General features: G+C 53.3%; 1 protein-coding gene across 2 annotated transcripts; it reads right to left on the bottom strand.

Annotated features, from left to right (window-relative positions):
• Window positions 1-6,209: 6,209 nt before the first annotated feature.
• Window positions 6,210-13,718, bottom strand: CDKN1A (cyclin dependent kinase inhibitor 1A). Of its 2 annotated transcripts, none has more exons than XM_004424203.3 (3): window positions 13,615-13,718; window positions 8,498-8,953; window positions 6,210-7,710 (listed from the first exon to the last, which is right to left on the bottom strand). In XM_004424203.3, exons 2-3 carry the CDS (start codon window positions 8,940-8,942, stop codon window positions 7,661-7,663), a joined length of 495 nt encoding a protein of 164 aa, XP_004424260.1. In that variant the 5' UTR covers window positions 8,943-8,953; window positions 13,615-13,718; the 3' UTR covers window positions 6,210-7,660. The 2 variants fall into 2 exon arrangements, with proteins under 2 accessions (XP_004424260.1, XP_087294649.1); XM_087438523.1 differs by having other exon boundaries at window positions 13,548-13,682.
• Window positions 13,719-14,859: the final 1,141 nt, after the last annotated feature.

Here is a 14,859-nt window from a genome sequence, read left to right as displayed (position 1 = left end):
GATGGATCAAAATTTAAGCATTAAAAAATCATATAATTATATGCTGTTTGGAATTTGCTTCAAAATAATCAAAGGACGAGGGGAACAGGTGGGGCATACATGCAATAACACAGGCCCTGGCTCTGTTCTAATTACTGTTGAAGCTGGTGGGGAACCCGCTGGCTCATTCTGTTCTTCTCTCTGCTTTTGTGTGTGTCTGAACAAATGCCATAAGGGATCATGGGATAATTTTAAAATAATCTTGGAGCAGGCCAGGCCTTTCCAGGCATAACACAAAGCATTAGAAGCCATAAAAGAAAAGATTGAGACATTTGACTATATAGAAATTTTAAAATTGAAAAAAAAAAGACTGAATAGCAAAAAAAAAAAAGTCACCATTGACAAATCAAAGGGCAAACAAGGGGTCAGCCTAGTGGCGCAAGCGGCTAAGTGCGCACCCTCCGCTGCACGGCCCTGCTTTCCCTGGGTCGGACCCCGGGCACGCACGGACGCACTGCTTGGCAGGCCATGCTGTGACAGCATCCCATATAAAGTGGAGGAAGATGGGCACGGATGTTAGCCCAGGGCCAGTCTTCCTCGGCAAAAAAAAAAAAAAAAAAAGGGCAAACAAGCTGAAAAAATATTCCCATATCACAGAAAATAAACTAATTTCCTCCTTATATCATGAGTTCCTACAGATCAATGAAAAATCAATAACGCATTGGAGAAATTGGCACCATATGTGAATAGACAATTCACTGGAAAAAATATCAATTGCTTTTAAACACATGAAAAAATGTGTATCTTCATTCATAATAAAAGAAATAAAAAATGAAACTATAATGAGATATCATTTTAAGTTATCCAATCAATAAAACTTAAAAAAAAAATAACACGCTATGTTATAAAGGATGTAGGAAGACACTTGCACACGTTGTTGGTAAGAACAGAAACTGCTACCCCCCGTTCACGAAAAGAAATGTGGTGATATCCATCAACATTTAAAACGCAAAAAGCTTTTTACTCAGCAATTTCACTTCTAGTCATTTGTCCCACAGGTGATGTAAAAAATGACGATATGAGAGGATATTCATTACAGCATTGTCTAGAGTAGCAAAGGATTGGAAACCACCTAAATTTCCATCAACAGGGAACTGGTTAAAAAAGCTCTAATACGTCTACCTAATGGCCAACTACGCAGCTGTGAAGAAAACGAGAAAGATCCAAGTGGACCAGTATGGAATGACCTTCTAAATACATCGTTAAACAGAAAAAGTAAGGTGTGAAACAGTGAATACAGTATGCTTTGCATAAAGAAAAGACTGTGCATGTGTGGATGAAATTTACGCTACATAAATGCACGTGTTCATATCTGTTTATAGATGTATAGAATATTTCTGACAGAAGATACAAGAAACGGGTAGCAGTTGGGCTGAGGAGAAAAAGTGTTGGGGTGGAGAGAGATGAAGAAGATTTGCCATCTTTGTACATTACCCATTCAAAAATAAATTTAAGAATAATTTGTACATATTCAGAGAGAGAATGACAAAGGAAACATGGTACAATGTTAACATTCAGAAACTGTTGGGGAAGGGTATATGGGAATTATTTTACTATTTTTGCAACGTTTCTGTATGTCTGAAGTTATTTCAAAACAAAAGGTTTAGAAATTTTTCAAAATTAATAAATTTAATTTCTAAATAAACATACATTCTCACAAGCAACCATCCGTTCACCCCTTTTTTACCACTGGGAAATCAATACTCAGAGAGTTTCTAAGGTTTTATTGAACTAAATAAGGCATTAATTTTTTTATTCAACAATTATTTATTGAGAACCTAATATGCGCCAGACACTGTGGTAGGCACTGAGGATACAAAAGTGAAAAAAAAAAAGGACAAGAAAAAAATCCATATGTAATACAACGTCTGGTAGCAGTAAATATTATGAAGAAAGTAAAGCAGAGTGAAGGGATACAACGGGGGGGAGGTGTATTTTAGATGGGGTGGTCCGGGGGAAGCCTGTCTGAGGAGGTGGTACTGGAATAGAGTATATGAGGAAGGAGAGTGCTCGGGGAGGAGGAACAGTGAGTGCAAAGGCCCTGAGGCAGGAGCAGGCTTTGTGTATGTGAGGAACAGTGAGGAGACCAGGGTGGCTGGAGCAGGGAATGGAGGCAAGAGTGGAGCTGAGGTCAGAGGTAACAGACAGACCGACCTGTAGGCCACGTAAGGACCTGGGGTTTTGCTGTAAGTGAGATGGAAGCCATTGGAGGGTGACATGACCCAGCGTAGGTTTTCAGTGATGCCCGTGGCTGCTCTCATTGTGGAGAATAGACTGCACTAGACAGAGGCAGAGCAGGGGGACCAGTGAGGAGGCTGTTCCAACAACCCACACGGGAAGTGACGGCTCCGACAGGAGGGCAGCAGTGGACGTGATGACGAGAGGTGACTGGACTCTGGATATATTCTGAAAGTAGCGCCAACAAATCCAGGACCGTTTCTCTCCAGGTCGGGCCTCTCTCGGGGAACAGAGTGAGGTTGCATGTTTAAGACCCAGCCCCAGGATCTCAGGGCCTCCCCAGTTCATTTGCCCCCACCCCAGCAGCCCACCTCCCAACCATGGAAGTAGCAGAGGCTCGGAGAAGGCGGGGGAGGAGGTGAACAACCCTCTGAGCTCCAGGGAGCCGAGTCCGCGGGTGGGGAGAGCCCAGCCCTGCCCGCCCTCTGCTCCGGCCCAGGGGGAGAACCCGCCCAGGAGCCAACTGGCAGGAGGTCATCCACCAGTGCTAGGGAAAAAGTTAGATCCAGAAAGTTTCCTTTTTGGAAACAGTGGAGCTAATTTTACAATGCAGCGTCGCTGGACTTGAAAACACTGAGCTCAGAAAGTAAACCTTACCAACACTGAACAAGGATCTAAGACAGTGAGGCCGTTTTGTGAATGGGAAAGTTTTCACACTCGCTCCTTTTCAGTTCCCTAAAGACTTGAATTCCCTGCACGGTGTAGTGACCCTGAAGCGAGATGCTCTGTTCTGGGGTGCAGTGGCCAGAGTTGGGGCCCACTAGGAGGCCCGGGTCCCCTGCCTCCAGCCGCCGGCTCGGAACCACCTCTAGATGGAGCTCAGGAGGGCCGGCAATCGCGCGGGGAGCCAGGGCAGGGAGCTTGTTGTGAAGCTGAATTTACGTAGCACACTTCACGTAAGGTTGAGAAAACCCAAGTTACATCAAAGACTGAGGAGACCGTCCCCGCAGGCCTCCTCGCAGAACTGTCACGGTGTGGGGGCCTGGGCGAGGCACTTCCCCTTCCTGGTTTATGGAGCAGGTGTATGGCCTGGGTCGTGAGCCGGGATATCCTGGCTCCCCACCGCTTCTAGGGGCGGGACCTCAGGCAAGTGGCTTAGGAGGTTGCTGCCTCAGTTTCTCATCCGTAAACACAGGCATGCTAGGGCCCGCCTCGTAGCTTTGTTGTAAGGATGAAATGCTATAAAGCACATAAAGCATTTGGAACAAAGTTCGGTAGGTAATAATTGATGTTACCCTTTGTTATTTCTGTGATTGTTAAAAGAAGGAAACTGCGTTAAAGAATCTCCAACTTCTCCCTCCTACCGACGTGCAGACGGCCTTGTTCATATGCCAGACCTCCTGTCAAGTGACGAGGGGCGCCACCTGGGAGCCGGGATGGGCGGGCGGGGCCCAGGATGGGGGCTAGGGTGGGGTTTGTGAGAGGAGTGCTCCCGTCAGGAAGGAAATTCAAGCCACAGGGAATCATTCATTCATGCAACAAAGATTTATTGAGCACCTACTATGTGCCAAACACTTTCTAGGTGCTGGGATACAGCAGGGACAAAACAGGCAAAGACCCCCAGCCAAGGAGCTCACATTTCTTACCCCATGGTGGAAGGGGGAAGCCACAGTGATGTTTGCCAATGTGCTCACCAGGGCGGTAGGCTGGCTGAAGGGTAGTTAGGGCAGCCATGCTGATGCCCCACCCGGGTCCCCCAGGCCCACCTCTGTGTTCACCTGAAGCTTTGGTAAATAGTTCCTGGCAGGCATATAGCTTCTCACCTCAAATGCTTGCGTCCTTCTGGATTTCTCCAGCATCACAGGAACTTGTTCCACCTGCGAGGAGCAACCTGGGCTAGCCCCTGGAGGCCGCCCTCAATCAGCAATGGATGGTGGTAGGAGTACCCAGAGGTACCTAGGCGAGTACCGCAGAGGGACAACTCTGGGGCTCGTTCCACACGGTCTCCTCAGACCTCTAGCGGGTCTAGGTCCCAGATGCACACAGCAGAGCTGCTCACCAACACCTCTGTCGGTTTTCCCTTTCCTTTCTCCCATTCTCCTCTCTCCCACTTGTGCTTCCAGGGACCACCTCCCAAGTAAACCACCTGGGGAAAAGGGAATAACCAGATCTTTTGACGTCTGTTGGATGCAAAGTGTATTTACACTGGTACCAGGTGACCCCGAATACCATTACAACCTCCTTTTAGAGTAGGGGACATATGAGGCCAGTGGTGAACGGAGTCCTGGCCAGATTCATCTCAGGGTCCAATGGGTCTGTGGCTATTTCCTAGTCCCTGAGTGCAAATTGGGATGGATACAGTTAGCAGTTGGCAGAACCCTCACACTGGTTCCCTAATCTATAGAAAAGAGGACCAACCAGAAGTCTCTAAAATCATTCCAAGATAGTAAATCAGAGGCAATTCCACATCCCAGGTAGAATTGCAGAGATCAGCGCTCCCCTCAAAGACTTAAAGGATACAGGGTGATCCCCATCGTACCCCCATTCCTTCCACCCCATATTGCTCCTGTGAAAATGAAATGAAGCATGGTCATTGATGGTTATTCACGTGGCCCTAACTGCAGCCATTATAGCAGATATGGTGTTGGTACTAGAATAGTCTACACAGCCTCTGACTGTAAGAAGCTAACAATATAGCCAATGCATTCTTTCCAATCCATATCAGGAAAGAGGATCAAAAGTGGGTCACATTCACATTCCCTTCAAAAGTTCAGAAACCTATCACGTTAGTTAAGTTTTCAGTGGTCAAATGAACTGGGGCATGATGGGTAGTCTCTCTATGGGAAAGGACAAGTTATTATACTGTGGACATCCTACCCCCAAAAAGAGGCATAGCGCTGGTGGGCCAATTTGGGTTTTGGAGACAGTATACTAAATACATCTCCAGCCCATTTACTGGGTGACTTGGGAAGCTGCCATGTTTGAGTGGAGTCCAGGGCAAGAGCCTCTGCAGCAGGTCCACGCTATGGGACAGCGCTTGGGACATCCGACCCAGCATATCCCATGGTACTAGAAATATCCATGGGAGATAAGTAGACAGTGTGGAGACTCTGAAAAGCCCCAATGGGAGAGTCTCATCTCAGACCACTAGGGTTCTAGAGCAAAGCCACGCCCTGAACAGCAGAGAATTATTCAACATTTGAACTGTAGCTCTTGGCCAAATTGCAGAATCAAGAGCAAATAAAGGATTACTGTTTTAAACCACTAAGTCTTGGGTGGTTAATTATAAATAGATAATCAGAACATACATGTAACAGTATTGTTCCTTTTTAAGGCTGTATACTATTCCACTATATAAATATATCACCATTTACACATCTATTCTTCTGTTATGGACAGTTAGGTTGTTTGCAGTTTGGGTCTGGTAAGAATAATGCTGCTATGAACATGTCCTTTGGTGGAAATTATGTACTCATTTCTCTTGAGAACAAACCTGGGAATAGAATTCCTGGGTCATAGAGTAAGCATGAGGGGAAGCATCTTTATAAGATATGGTTTTCCAAAGTGGTTGAAATATTTTATACTTCCACCAACAAGGTATAAGAGGCCCAGTTGGTCTGTATCTTGCCAACACTTGGCATCATCAGTTTTTTTCATCTTAGTCATTCTGGTAGGTATTTGGTGGTGTCTTATTGTGGTTTTAATTTGCATTTACTCGATGAGTAATGATGTCAAGCTATGATATGTTCTTTACTAAAAAAGACCACACAACAAACCAAAATATTGACCGTTGGCAATTTTTGCAAAGGTGTGATGATTTGTTTTTGTTTTTCTGTTATTTGTCTTTTTTGCCTCATGGTCTTTCTGTTTGCAAAGATTTCTGCATTTTTTAAATTTAAATGCTTAATTTTTAAAGTTATAAAAACAACTTTAAAAACCTCTGCCTACTTATAAACGTCAAGATATATTGACCACAACAGCACTATTACAAGTAAAGTCATTAGGATTTATTGAGCACCTGCTGTATAGCAGCACTGTGGGAGGGGCTGTGAAGGACACAGAGCAGTACAGGACGTGGTCCCTGCCCTCGAGAGGCTTACAGTCTAGGTGGAGACAGGAGAACCAGGACACATGAGGAGCCGGGAGAAAACAGTCCAGGCCAGGATGTGACAGGAGCTGAAAGGAGTTCGGAGTCAGGGGCTCAATGTTCAGTGCCAGGAAAGACAACAACTTAACAACTCCCAGGCCCAGACCAGCCCACTAGTGTGCCCTGTCCACAGCCTCTACTCCCACCATCTTAAAACACCTGACTCCTCATTCAGCTGTTTTTCAAAGTGCGACAACATGGGGGAGGGTGACGCAGATGGGAAGGGCCTTGGATGAGTTCCAGGGGCTGATGTCACTCTCTCCCTCCTAGAAAAATCCGCTTACCCTACACAAAACCCGAAGACAGAGCGCTTCCCTCTCAAGGAGGCCTGTCAGACCACCCAGGTCCCTCACCCCGAGAGCCAGGAGGAGGCGGCAGTCACTGCTTGAGCTGCCTGAGGTAGAACTGGAGACCCCTACTTCGAGCATGGCCCTTCCCCTTCCAGTCCACTGAGTTGGGAGGGACAGGCGCCCCAGAGCTGCCACCCAGGGCTGAGAGGGTACTAGACAGAAGGACATCGGGGAGGGGAGAGGAAGACTGGGGGAGGGGAGAGCCCAGCTGTGGCTGTAGCATCTGGGCTCCTTGAAAAGTGCAGGGAAGGCCGACAGAGTGGAGGACAAACACTGAGGCTGGGACCCTGTGGGAAGCAGGGGGGCGGGAGGGGAGGCGGGGCGGTTTGCTACGGGACCCTACCTTCCCCAGGTGTCACAGGACAGAGTGGGGGAATCAAGGGCCAGGAGGGTGCCAAGTCCCCAGCCCTGCCCTAGGCTGTGCCCACCTCGAGGTAACCCTGCCCAACCTCAGAGGAGGCGAGGGGCCTCCAAAGTTTAGATGATGCCCCCACTCTGCTGGGCCCCCTTCAAAGTGCTATCTGTTTACTTCTCAAATTGTAAGGAATTCAGATCTAAGAATGCAGGAAAGGGGCGGGATTTTGTAAAGCCCATGAGACAGTGAGCAGAGGGAGGCCCCTCCGGAGAGTACCCCCCATCGGTGAGGGTCACACCAGCCCCACCTCACCTCCGGGAGAGACAAAACGGAGAGCAGAGGATGAGAGGGTTTTAAATAATAGTTCACATAATAAAAATACCTAGCCCTCTAATAAGCCTATTATTCTGCTAATGTTTTTTTTTAAAATAGTTATAATGCCGGAGGCTGGGGGCAGGTGGCAAGCAGGGTATGTACATGAGGAGGAGTTTAAATTAAAACACAAATAATAATTAAGACGCACAAACTGAAGGACTGATGCAACAGATGTGGGAGGGGCCTGCGGCAGCCCCTCATTTCCAGGAAGGCAGGTTAGGGCTTCCTCTTGGAGAAGACCAGCCGGCGTTTGGAGTGGTAGAAATCTGAGGAGAGAGAAGAGAAGTCAGCCAGGCCGGGAGGAAGAGGGAAACGGCGGCACGGTGCTCTAAGGATACATGAAACGCTCTCTATGAAGGCTCTGGTCTAGGGGCCGGCAGAGTAAGTGCTCCAATCCCAGCATCACTCGCTCATTATTTGTCAAGCACCTACTGTGTGCCAGACACCATCCTAGGTGCCAGGGACTCAGCAATGAACGAGAGATACAGACCCCTTTCTCACGGAGATAAGATCCTGGTGGGGGAGACGGACAATGTTAAGACAAGGAAGCAGCTGTTGATGGTGAAAAAGTGCCGAAGAGAACAAAATCGGCAGGGAAAGGGGACAGGGAGCGTGTGTGCGCGTGTGTGCGTGTGATGGGGAAGGGGAGTTAAGTTGGGACAGGGCAGTCGGGAAATTACTATCATTAGTTTTCTCTACACTGCAAATTTGCTGTGGGACCTTAGGCAAATCACTCTACCTCTCTGAGCTCTGTTTCCTTGCCTATAAAGGAGTGGCAAGAATGTCATTTGGTACAGGATTGCTATAAGGACTAAGCAAAACTCGCCTTAGAAACTTAGCAAAGGGCCTGGCATATAATGAATGTTCCCAATAAATGTATGCTAGTTGGTCTTGACTGCAGACTTGCTGTGTGGCCTTAGGCAAGTCGCTTCCCCTCTCTGGGCCTGTTTCCCCCTACGCCTAATGGGCAAGCTGGACCAGACAGGTTAGCCCTTGCACCACGAACTCTGAGAGCCTTTGTCCGCTAGTGTCCTTCCCTGCACCTGGCCTCACCTGTCATGCTGGTCTGCCGCCGTTTTCGGCCCTGAGAGGTGCCAGGCCCCCCTGGGGACCCCTCTGGCCGCTCAGGGGAGTGAGGCAGGAGGGTGCAGGACAGCGACAGGTCCACGTGGTCCTCCTCAGCTGTCCCCTGCAGCAGGGCAGGCGAGGTGCTGGGCCGCTTGCCCCCTCCCAGGTCGTCCCGGCCGCCCCGGGGCCTGGGGGACAGGTAGATCTTGGGCAGGCCGAGGCCCCGCACGCGCTCCCAGGCGAAGTCGCCCTCCAGCGGCGTCTCGGTGACAAAGTCGAAGTTCCATCGCTCTCGGGCCTCCTGCACGCAGCTGGCCATCAGTGCGTCGCAGTCTCGGCGCAGCTGCTCACTGTCCACCGGGCCGAAGAGGCGGCGGCAGGCCCTGCTGGCCCGCGGGATCTGCTGAGCATCCCTGGGTGGCTCCGACATGGCGCCTGCGGCTGAGACACAAGGGGGCCCAGGTCACTCGGGAAACTGGACCCTCCCTTCCCAGGCCATGCTTTTCTGTGCAACCTCAGCGGAGGTCTTCCTTCTAGAACATGATAAAGGGTCTCTCTGGCTCCTTCCAGCTGATTTTCCACCACCTCTGTCCACAGGCCCCCCTAACCCCCCCATAGACACTGGGTGGGGGCAGAGTTCCGCCAGCCTGGCAGCGCAGTGTCACTGAGGCAGCGGGCAGCTGAAGGGCAAGCTAGTCAACAAAGGCAAGTTGACTGCAACAGCAGGGAGCAGGGTCCTGTTTACCACCACGTGTTATCAGCTAAAATCAATTTGCTTTCCCCCGAGAGGTGTCCCTCCTGGGTGTGAATGCCCTGAGTACGTACTTGCGAATTGCCAGAGTCCAGCAGTTTCCCAACCCCAGCCAGGCCAGGAGGTCAGTTCCCAAATGAACGGACAGGCCGACAGCTCCGCCAGCGTCCTGAATCTCCCGCCCAGATGCCCATGTGGGTAACCCTGCTCTGGATCTTAAAAGTACCCTGGACTTTGGGGTAAAAAACACGTGGGTTCTAGTCCTAGCTCTGCCACTTAAAAAGCCACTTAAGGGGCAGACCTCGTGGCTTAGTGGTTAAGTTCAAGCGCTCCGCTTCAGCGACCCGGGGTTCGCAGGTTCGGATCCCAGGTGCGGACCAACACACCACTTATCAAGCCAGGCTGTGGCAGCGTTCCATATACAAAATAGAGGACAATGGGTATAGACGTTAGCTCAGGGCCAATCTTCCTCAGCAAAAAAGAGGAAGATTGGCAACAGATGTTAGCCCAGGGCCAGTCCTCCTCATCAAAAAAAAAAAAAAAGTCACTTAATGTCTCTGGGCCTCAGTTTCCTCATCTGTAAAGTAGGGCTGTGTGAGAGTTTCAAGGGCACGGATGTGGAAGCATGCTCAAACCATTGGTCGGGGAGTCCCTTCAGGCAAGGCAGATGGAAGACTCGAGAGGCCGTGTCCTGTGGTTGAGAGTGAGGGCTCTGGAGCCAGACTGCCTGGATTGGAATCCAGGCTCTGCTGGGTGATGCTGGCAAGGGCTTACTGTCTCTGGGCTCTATTTTACTCAAATGTAAAACGGAGCACAGGAAGAGTGCACGTCTCAGAGGACAGATGTGATGATTAACTGAGTGAATGGAGGTGATGTGCTCAGAGCGGAACCTGGTATACAGAAGTCTTATTAATTCCCTCTGCCTTCTGGCTGAGCCTCCTCCCCTTCACGCCCCTGCCACCACCTCCCTCAGACAGCAGCTGACAGGTGCTGTGGGCTGAGGGCCTTTCCCAAGGATGTCATCAGGCGGGTGGCCTGGGGGTGAGGAGGAGCTGGGCAGGGCAGGGCAGGGCGCTGATCTCTCGCAGGCTGAGCCACATCCTGCCAGGCACATCAGGTGATCCGAAGTCTAGACGACCTCAAAGCCCCTGCCCTCTGTTGCCGGCATCCAAGGAACCCGTTTTGCAGGCGAAGAAAATTAAAGGCAGCCGGTCTACCCGGTTCCTCTCCTCTGCTTCAGGAGAAGGAGGGTGAGTTTGCCCATGAGGGTGGCTGGCACCCGCCTGCCCTGCTCTGGCCAGGCTCCAGGAGTGCGCGGCTGCACGACCTCAGCAGGGACTGGGTTTTCCTGGGGACAAGTCCTGATTTACAGGCTCTGAGGGCGAAAGCTCTGCTGAGTGACCTCCTGGGGCAGGAAGCCCTGGCCCCGTGCCACATCTACCCCTCCCCACTCCACCTCTCACACTGAGTGGAGCCCACCATCTCAGCTGAAGGGGAGGGGAGGCACTAGGCGAACTTAGACCAACTTTAAAGGGCAGGAGTTCGAACAGATATGAGACTTGTCCCCACACCACACAGCTAAAAAGGCCGAGGGCCACTGCTCCATAGATGGGTTACACAGTACAGTGGGCAGGGCCCTAAAATAACCTTTGCCCACTCTCTTCAGGGCAAGGGTTGGTATTCTTTTATGTATTTTTATGTGTCAAGGGCTGTTCTAAGAAGTTTACAAATATTAATTTTCCCAAAAAGTGAGTATACTAGCTCTTTTTCACAGAAGAGGTAACCAAGGCTCAGAGAAGTTAAGTAACTTGCCCAAGGTCACACAGCTCACAAGTGGCACGGCCAGGATTTGAAGCCAGGCCTACTTGCCCTGGGCTCTGTGCTCTGGTGTTGAGCCCTACTTCCTCCCTAATTTTGAGGTTTCTTAACCAGAGAGGCCCAGCAGAACCACTTGGGAAGCTTTTTCAAAATATAGATTGATAGGCCCCTCCCTCCCTAGACCAACTTAACTCAAATAGGAGGAGACTTAAACAAGTGTTTGGCGGTTGCCCAGATGGGCACTCTTGGGGTGCCCGCCAAGAGAGGACACACAGGATGGCTGAAATGGACACTCTGGGTCTCAGTGCCCCATTGGCACCAGGAGAAGCCTGCCTGGGTCTTTATCCGGGAGCTGGATATTCCCTGGCTTCTAGGAGCTGAAGATGGAACCAGAGTCCAGGCAGGGGCCCTCTCTCCTGCCACCACCTCTTCCTTTATGGCTCTCATAGGCTCCCCATCAAAATCTGCTCTCCCGCCCATTATCATAACTCCCAGCTCAGCGGGCACTCAGCAACACAACTCTTAGTTTTACAAACACGTAACTGAGAATAGCTTCCTTTGCAGGTCTTTGTGCCTTAGACTTCAACCATATTTTAATCCCCAAGTAAATAGTGAGCACTCGGTAAACACTGTTGAACCAATGGGGTGCTCTTTTTAAGCGGCGTTGGGGGCGCGGGGATCAGCCCAGGGGCAGCGGCGGGAAGGAGAGGCGGGCGAAGCCGCGCTCCGCGGGAAGGCGCGTTTGCTACTCGCGCCGGGGCCGCGAGGGGGCGCTGGCCCCCAGGAAATCACGCGCAGGGTGGGAGGGGTGTGGGCCGAGCCCGGGACAGGGGCCGGGAGTCGTGATGAGTCAGTTTCCTGCAAGGCGCTCCCCGCCCGCCAAAACTGCACTTCCACTCCGGCTGCGCGTCACCCCGGGTGGGGAGGGGGAGAGCGGGAGGGGGCCGGGGGCCGCGAACACGTCACGCTGAGCCAGCCAGGCTTCCGAAACCCCCGCCACTGTTAGGAAACCGCGCGCTCTCGCGCCGTCTCTGTGACACGCACACACGCGCGCACACACACCGCACGCACTCCACCTTATCTCCACACCCAAAGCACGGGATGAGTCAGATCCCTGGAAAATAAAAATAGACCGGAGTAAGGAAAACAAAACCGCTCGAAAGGCCTCCCCGAAACGCGACGTGGAGGGAGGGACGGGGGGAGGGAGCCGCCCGGGCGCCCTAAAGCGCCAAACCCAGTTCCAAGATTCTTTTCCGCGCGAGGAGGGCGCAAGGGTCCCCCGAGGGCCCGGGACAGGGCGGACGCGCTGTGGTCCGCGCTGGGCAGCTGTGTCCCAAGGACCACTCGCCCCCCTGCTCCGCCCAGTCCGGTCTCCCTCGGAGAGGGAATTCTCGACTAGGTTGGGGGCGCCCGGGCCCCCGGATGCAGGCGACAGAGGCCCTGAGCAGCGTCGCGCCCCCTGAAGCCCCACCCCTCAAAGACGCGACCCCACCCCGGCGGGGGCTGCGCGGCCCGCAGCGCCGCAGAACACGGCTCCCGCCCCGAGCCCATCGGCGCGCCCCAAGGGCAGGCTGGGCCGGGGGCTCCAGGCGGCGGGAGGGAGGTGGGGAGGACTCCTGCGCCTCCCGGACTGACCCGCGTGCGCGAGCCCACTCAGCGCGGGGCCGCGGCTCCGGGTCCCCGAGAGTGCGCCGTGGGGCGGGGACCGGACACCCGGTCCTGGATCTCCCGGTGTCTGGGCTTCCCTGGGAACACTCTGTGCCAGCCAAATAGGTCACTGTGTTTATGGAGGGGACAAACCGAGGAGGGGTAGGGAAGGAGACTTCTGCGTCGCCACTGTCCCCCAGCCCGGGCGGGGTTCTGATCTCACTCGGCCCGTTCCCCGGGGTCTCCTTGTCACCGTGAGTCACCCTCTCGCTTGCCCTTAAGGGACGTGTCCTGACACGTTCCCATGGGCCAGGGACACAGCTCGCGCTGACCTCAGCGCCACCGGGTGGCGGACACGGCGGCGTCGAGGACCCAGACCTCAGGGGTTCGGGCCGGGGCGGCACCGATCAGATCCGAGAGCCGCCCGGGAGCGGATCCCAGAGGAACCTGCTCGGGTCGGCGCTCCCCGCCCCTCCCGGGCCCCTCGGCGGACAGGGGTGCATCCTTACGCCGCGAGCGAGCCGCGCGGGGGGCCCGGGGCGCACCCGCCGGGCGGAGAGCTCCTGGGGCGGCGGGTCCACACCTTCCCCCGCCCCAGCTGTGTTTCAAGGGGACGGCAGCGTGGCAGGGGACCTTCATACTGTGCTCCCTCCCCAACACATCCCGACCCCCGTCACACGCGCACTTACAGACACCCGTGTGCGCAACGCCGAGACCCACGCGCAGACCCACTCACGTCATTCACCTGTGAACACAGCACACACCCCCGGATACACACGTCCCCGCGGACACAACACACAGACATGCAGGGATACACACACGGACACGCTCAGCTCAGCTCAAAGCCGCCTCCTGGGTCCGCTCTTGCCCGCCGTGGCTCCCTCACCTCCTCCGAGGGTCTCGGGGGTCTCCGTGAATCCGCGGCCGGCTCCGGGTCTCCGAGCTACCGACCGGGGCAGCTGCTCACACCTCCGCTGGCGCCGCCGGGCGCAGCCCAGATAAAAAGGCTCGGCCCTGGAGGCGGGACCGCTGGCTCCACCCCCAGCGCGCCTGGACCGCCTCCCGGGACCCGCGGCTGCTCCCCGGGCCTGGCCGCGCTCCAGCTCCTCGGAGCTCCGAGGCCGACGTCGCGTGCTGCCAGAGCGCGCTCCCTTCCCCGCACCCCCGGCCTGGGTTGTGCGCTTGACACATTTCCCCACGAATTGAGCCACAAATCTGGGTATTTTTAGCTGGGGAGAGAGTTGGCGCTCCCCAGAAGGGGATGGCGTTGTTAGGATGAGCCCCTTTCTGGCCCACTGCGGGCCGACTCTGGGCAAGGATTTACCGAAAGCAGCTGAAAAGACCAGGGGTGACGTTAATAAATGAAAGTCCTTAAATAATAAAAATGATGCGTCTCACTTTGCACTCCCCAGAAAAGCCCCACTCCACCAGCGCTGTTCCCGCGGATCCCTCACTACACCTCCTCTCCCCGAGCACCTGGGGCACCCAGACACCCCAACAGAGCCTCTGGGAGGCCAGAACGGAATTCAATCCCCTTTATTTCACAAACGAAGAAACTGAGGCCCACAGAACTAAAGGGATGCAAAGCTGTTGCTCATCAAATGCCTCGGGGAAGGAGGGAATTGGAGACACTTCCCAGAAAAGGCCCACGTCTTTCCAGGGGAAATCTGACATTGAACTAAGCTCCCCACCCCCTCCTGCTCCCCACACCCACCTCTCTCTCACCTCAACAGAAGAAACCTCTGTGACTGCAGCTGATTTGATGGCAGGAAGGGCAGAAGGATTTGGTGAGTTGTCTCCTGGATATTCCCCACACAGCCCACATTCACTGCTGGGTAAACTGAGGCTCAGAGAAGTTCATTGACCTGACTCAGGTCACACAGCAAATAAATGGCTGTGGTTGGAACATAGGCCTTTTGCGTCTCACCCAGAGCTCTCTGCCTGTTGCCCCCTCTATTTCAGTGGCTCTAGAAACACGAGAATGGGGAGACACCAGCACCCCTCATTTCCAGGCAGCTTACTGAGGTGACATTGAGGAAGGACAGTTCTGGAAATGTCCACTGGCGCTCTTGACTGATACAGAAGCAGGTGAGGTGCCCATCTGCTCCTTCCTACCTCCGCACCCCCCAGC

The sequence above is a fragment of the Ceratotherium simum genome, chromosome 13 (assembly GCF_057802395.1).
Source record: "Ceratotherium simum simum isolate JZ-2026a chromosome 13, ASM5780239v1, whole genome shotgun sequence".
Taxonomy (NCBI): Eukaryota; Metazoa; Chordata; class Mammalia; order Perissodactyla; family Rhinocerotidae; genus Ceratotherium; species Ceratotherium simum.
Note: the sequence above shows the minus strand (reverse complement) of the source record. Positions and strands in the feature narration are given on the sequence as shown.

What these genes read in the sequence shown, in the direction of transcription:
- CDKN1A (XM_004424203.3), bottom strand. Translation starts at nt 8,942, where the DNA reads ATGTCGGAGCCACCCAGGGATGCTCAGCAGATCCCGCGGGCCAGCAGG. An exon ending in GCGGCAGACCAGCATGACAG is followed by an intron (nt 7,711 to 8,497) that starts GTGAGGCCAGGT and finishes CTCTCTCCTCAG; the next exon opens with ATTTCTACCACTCCAAACGC.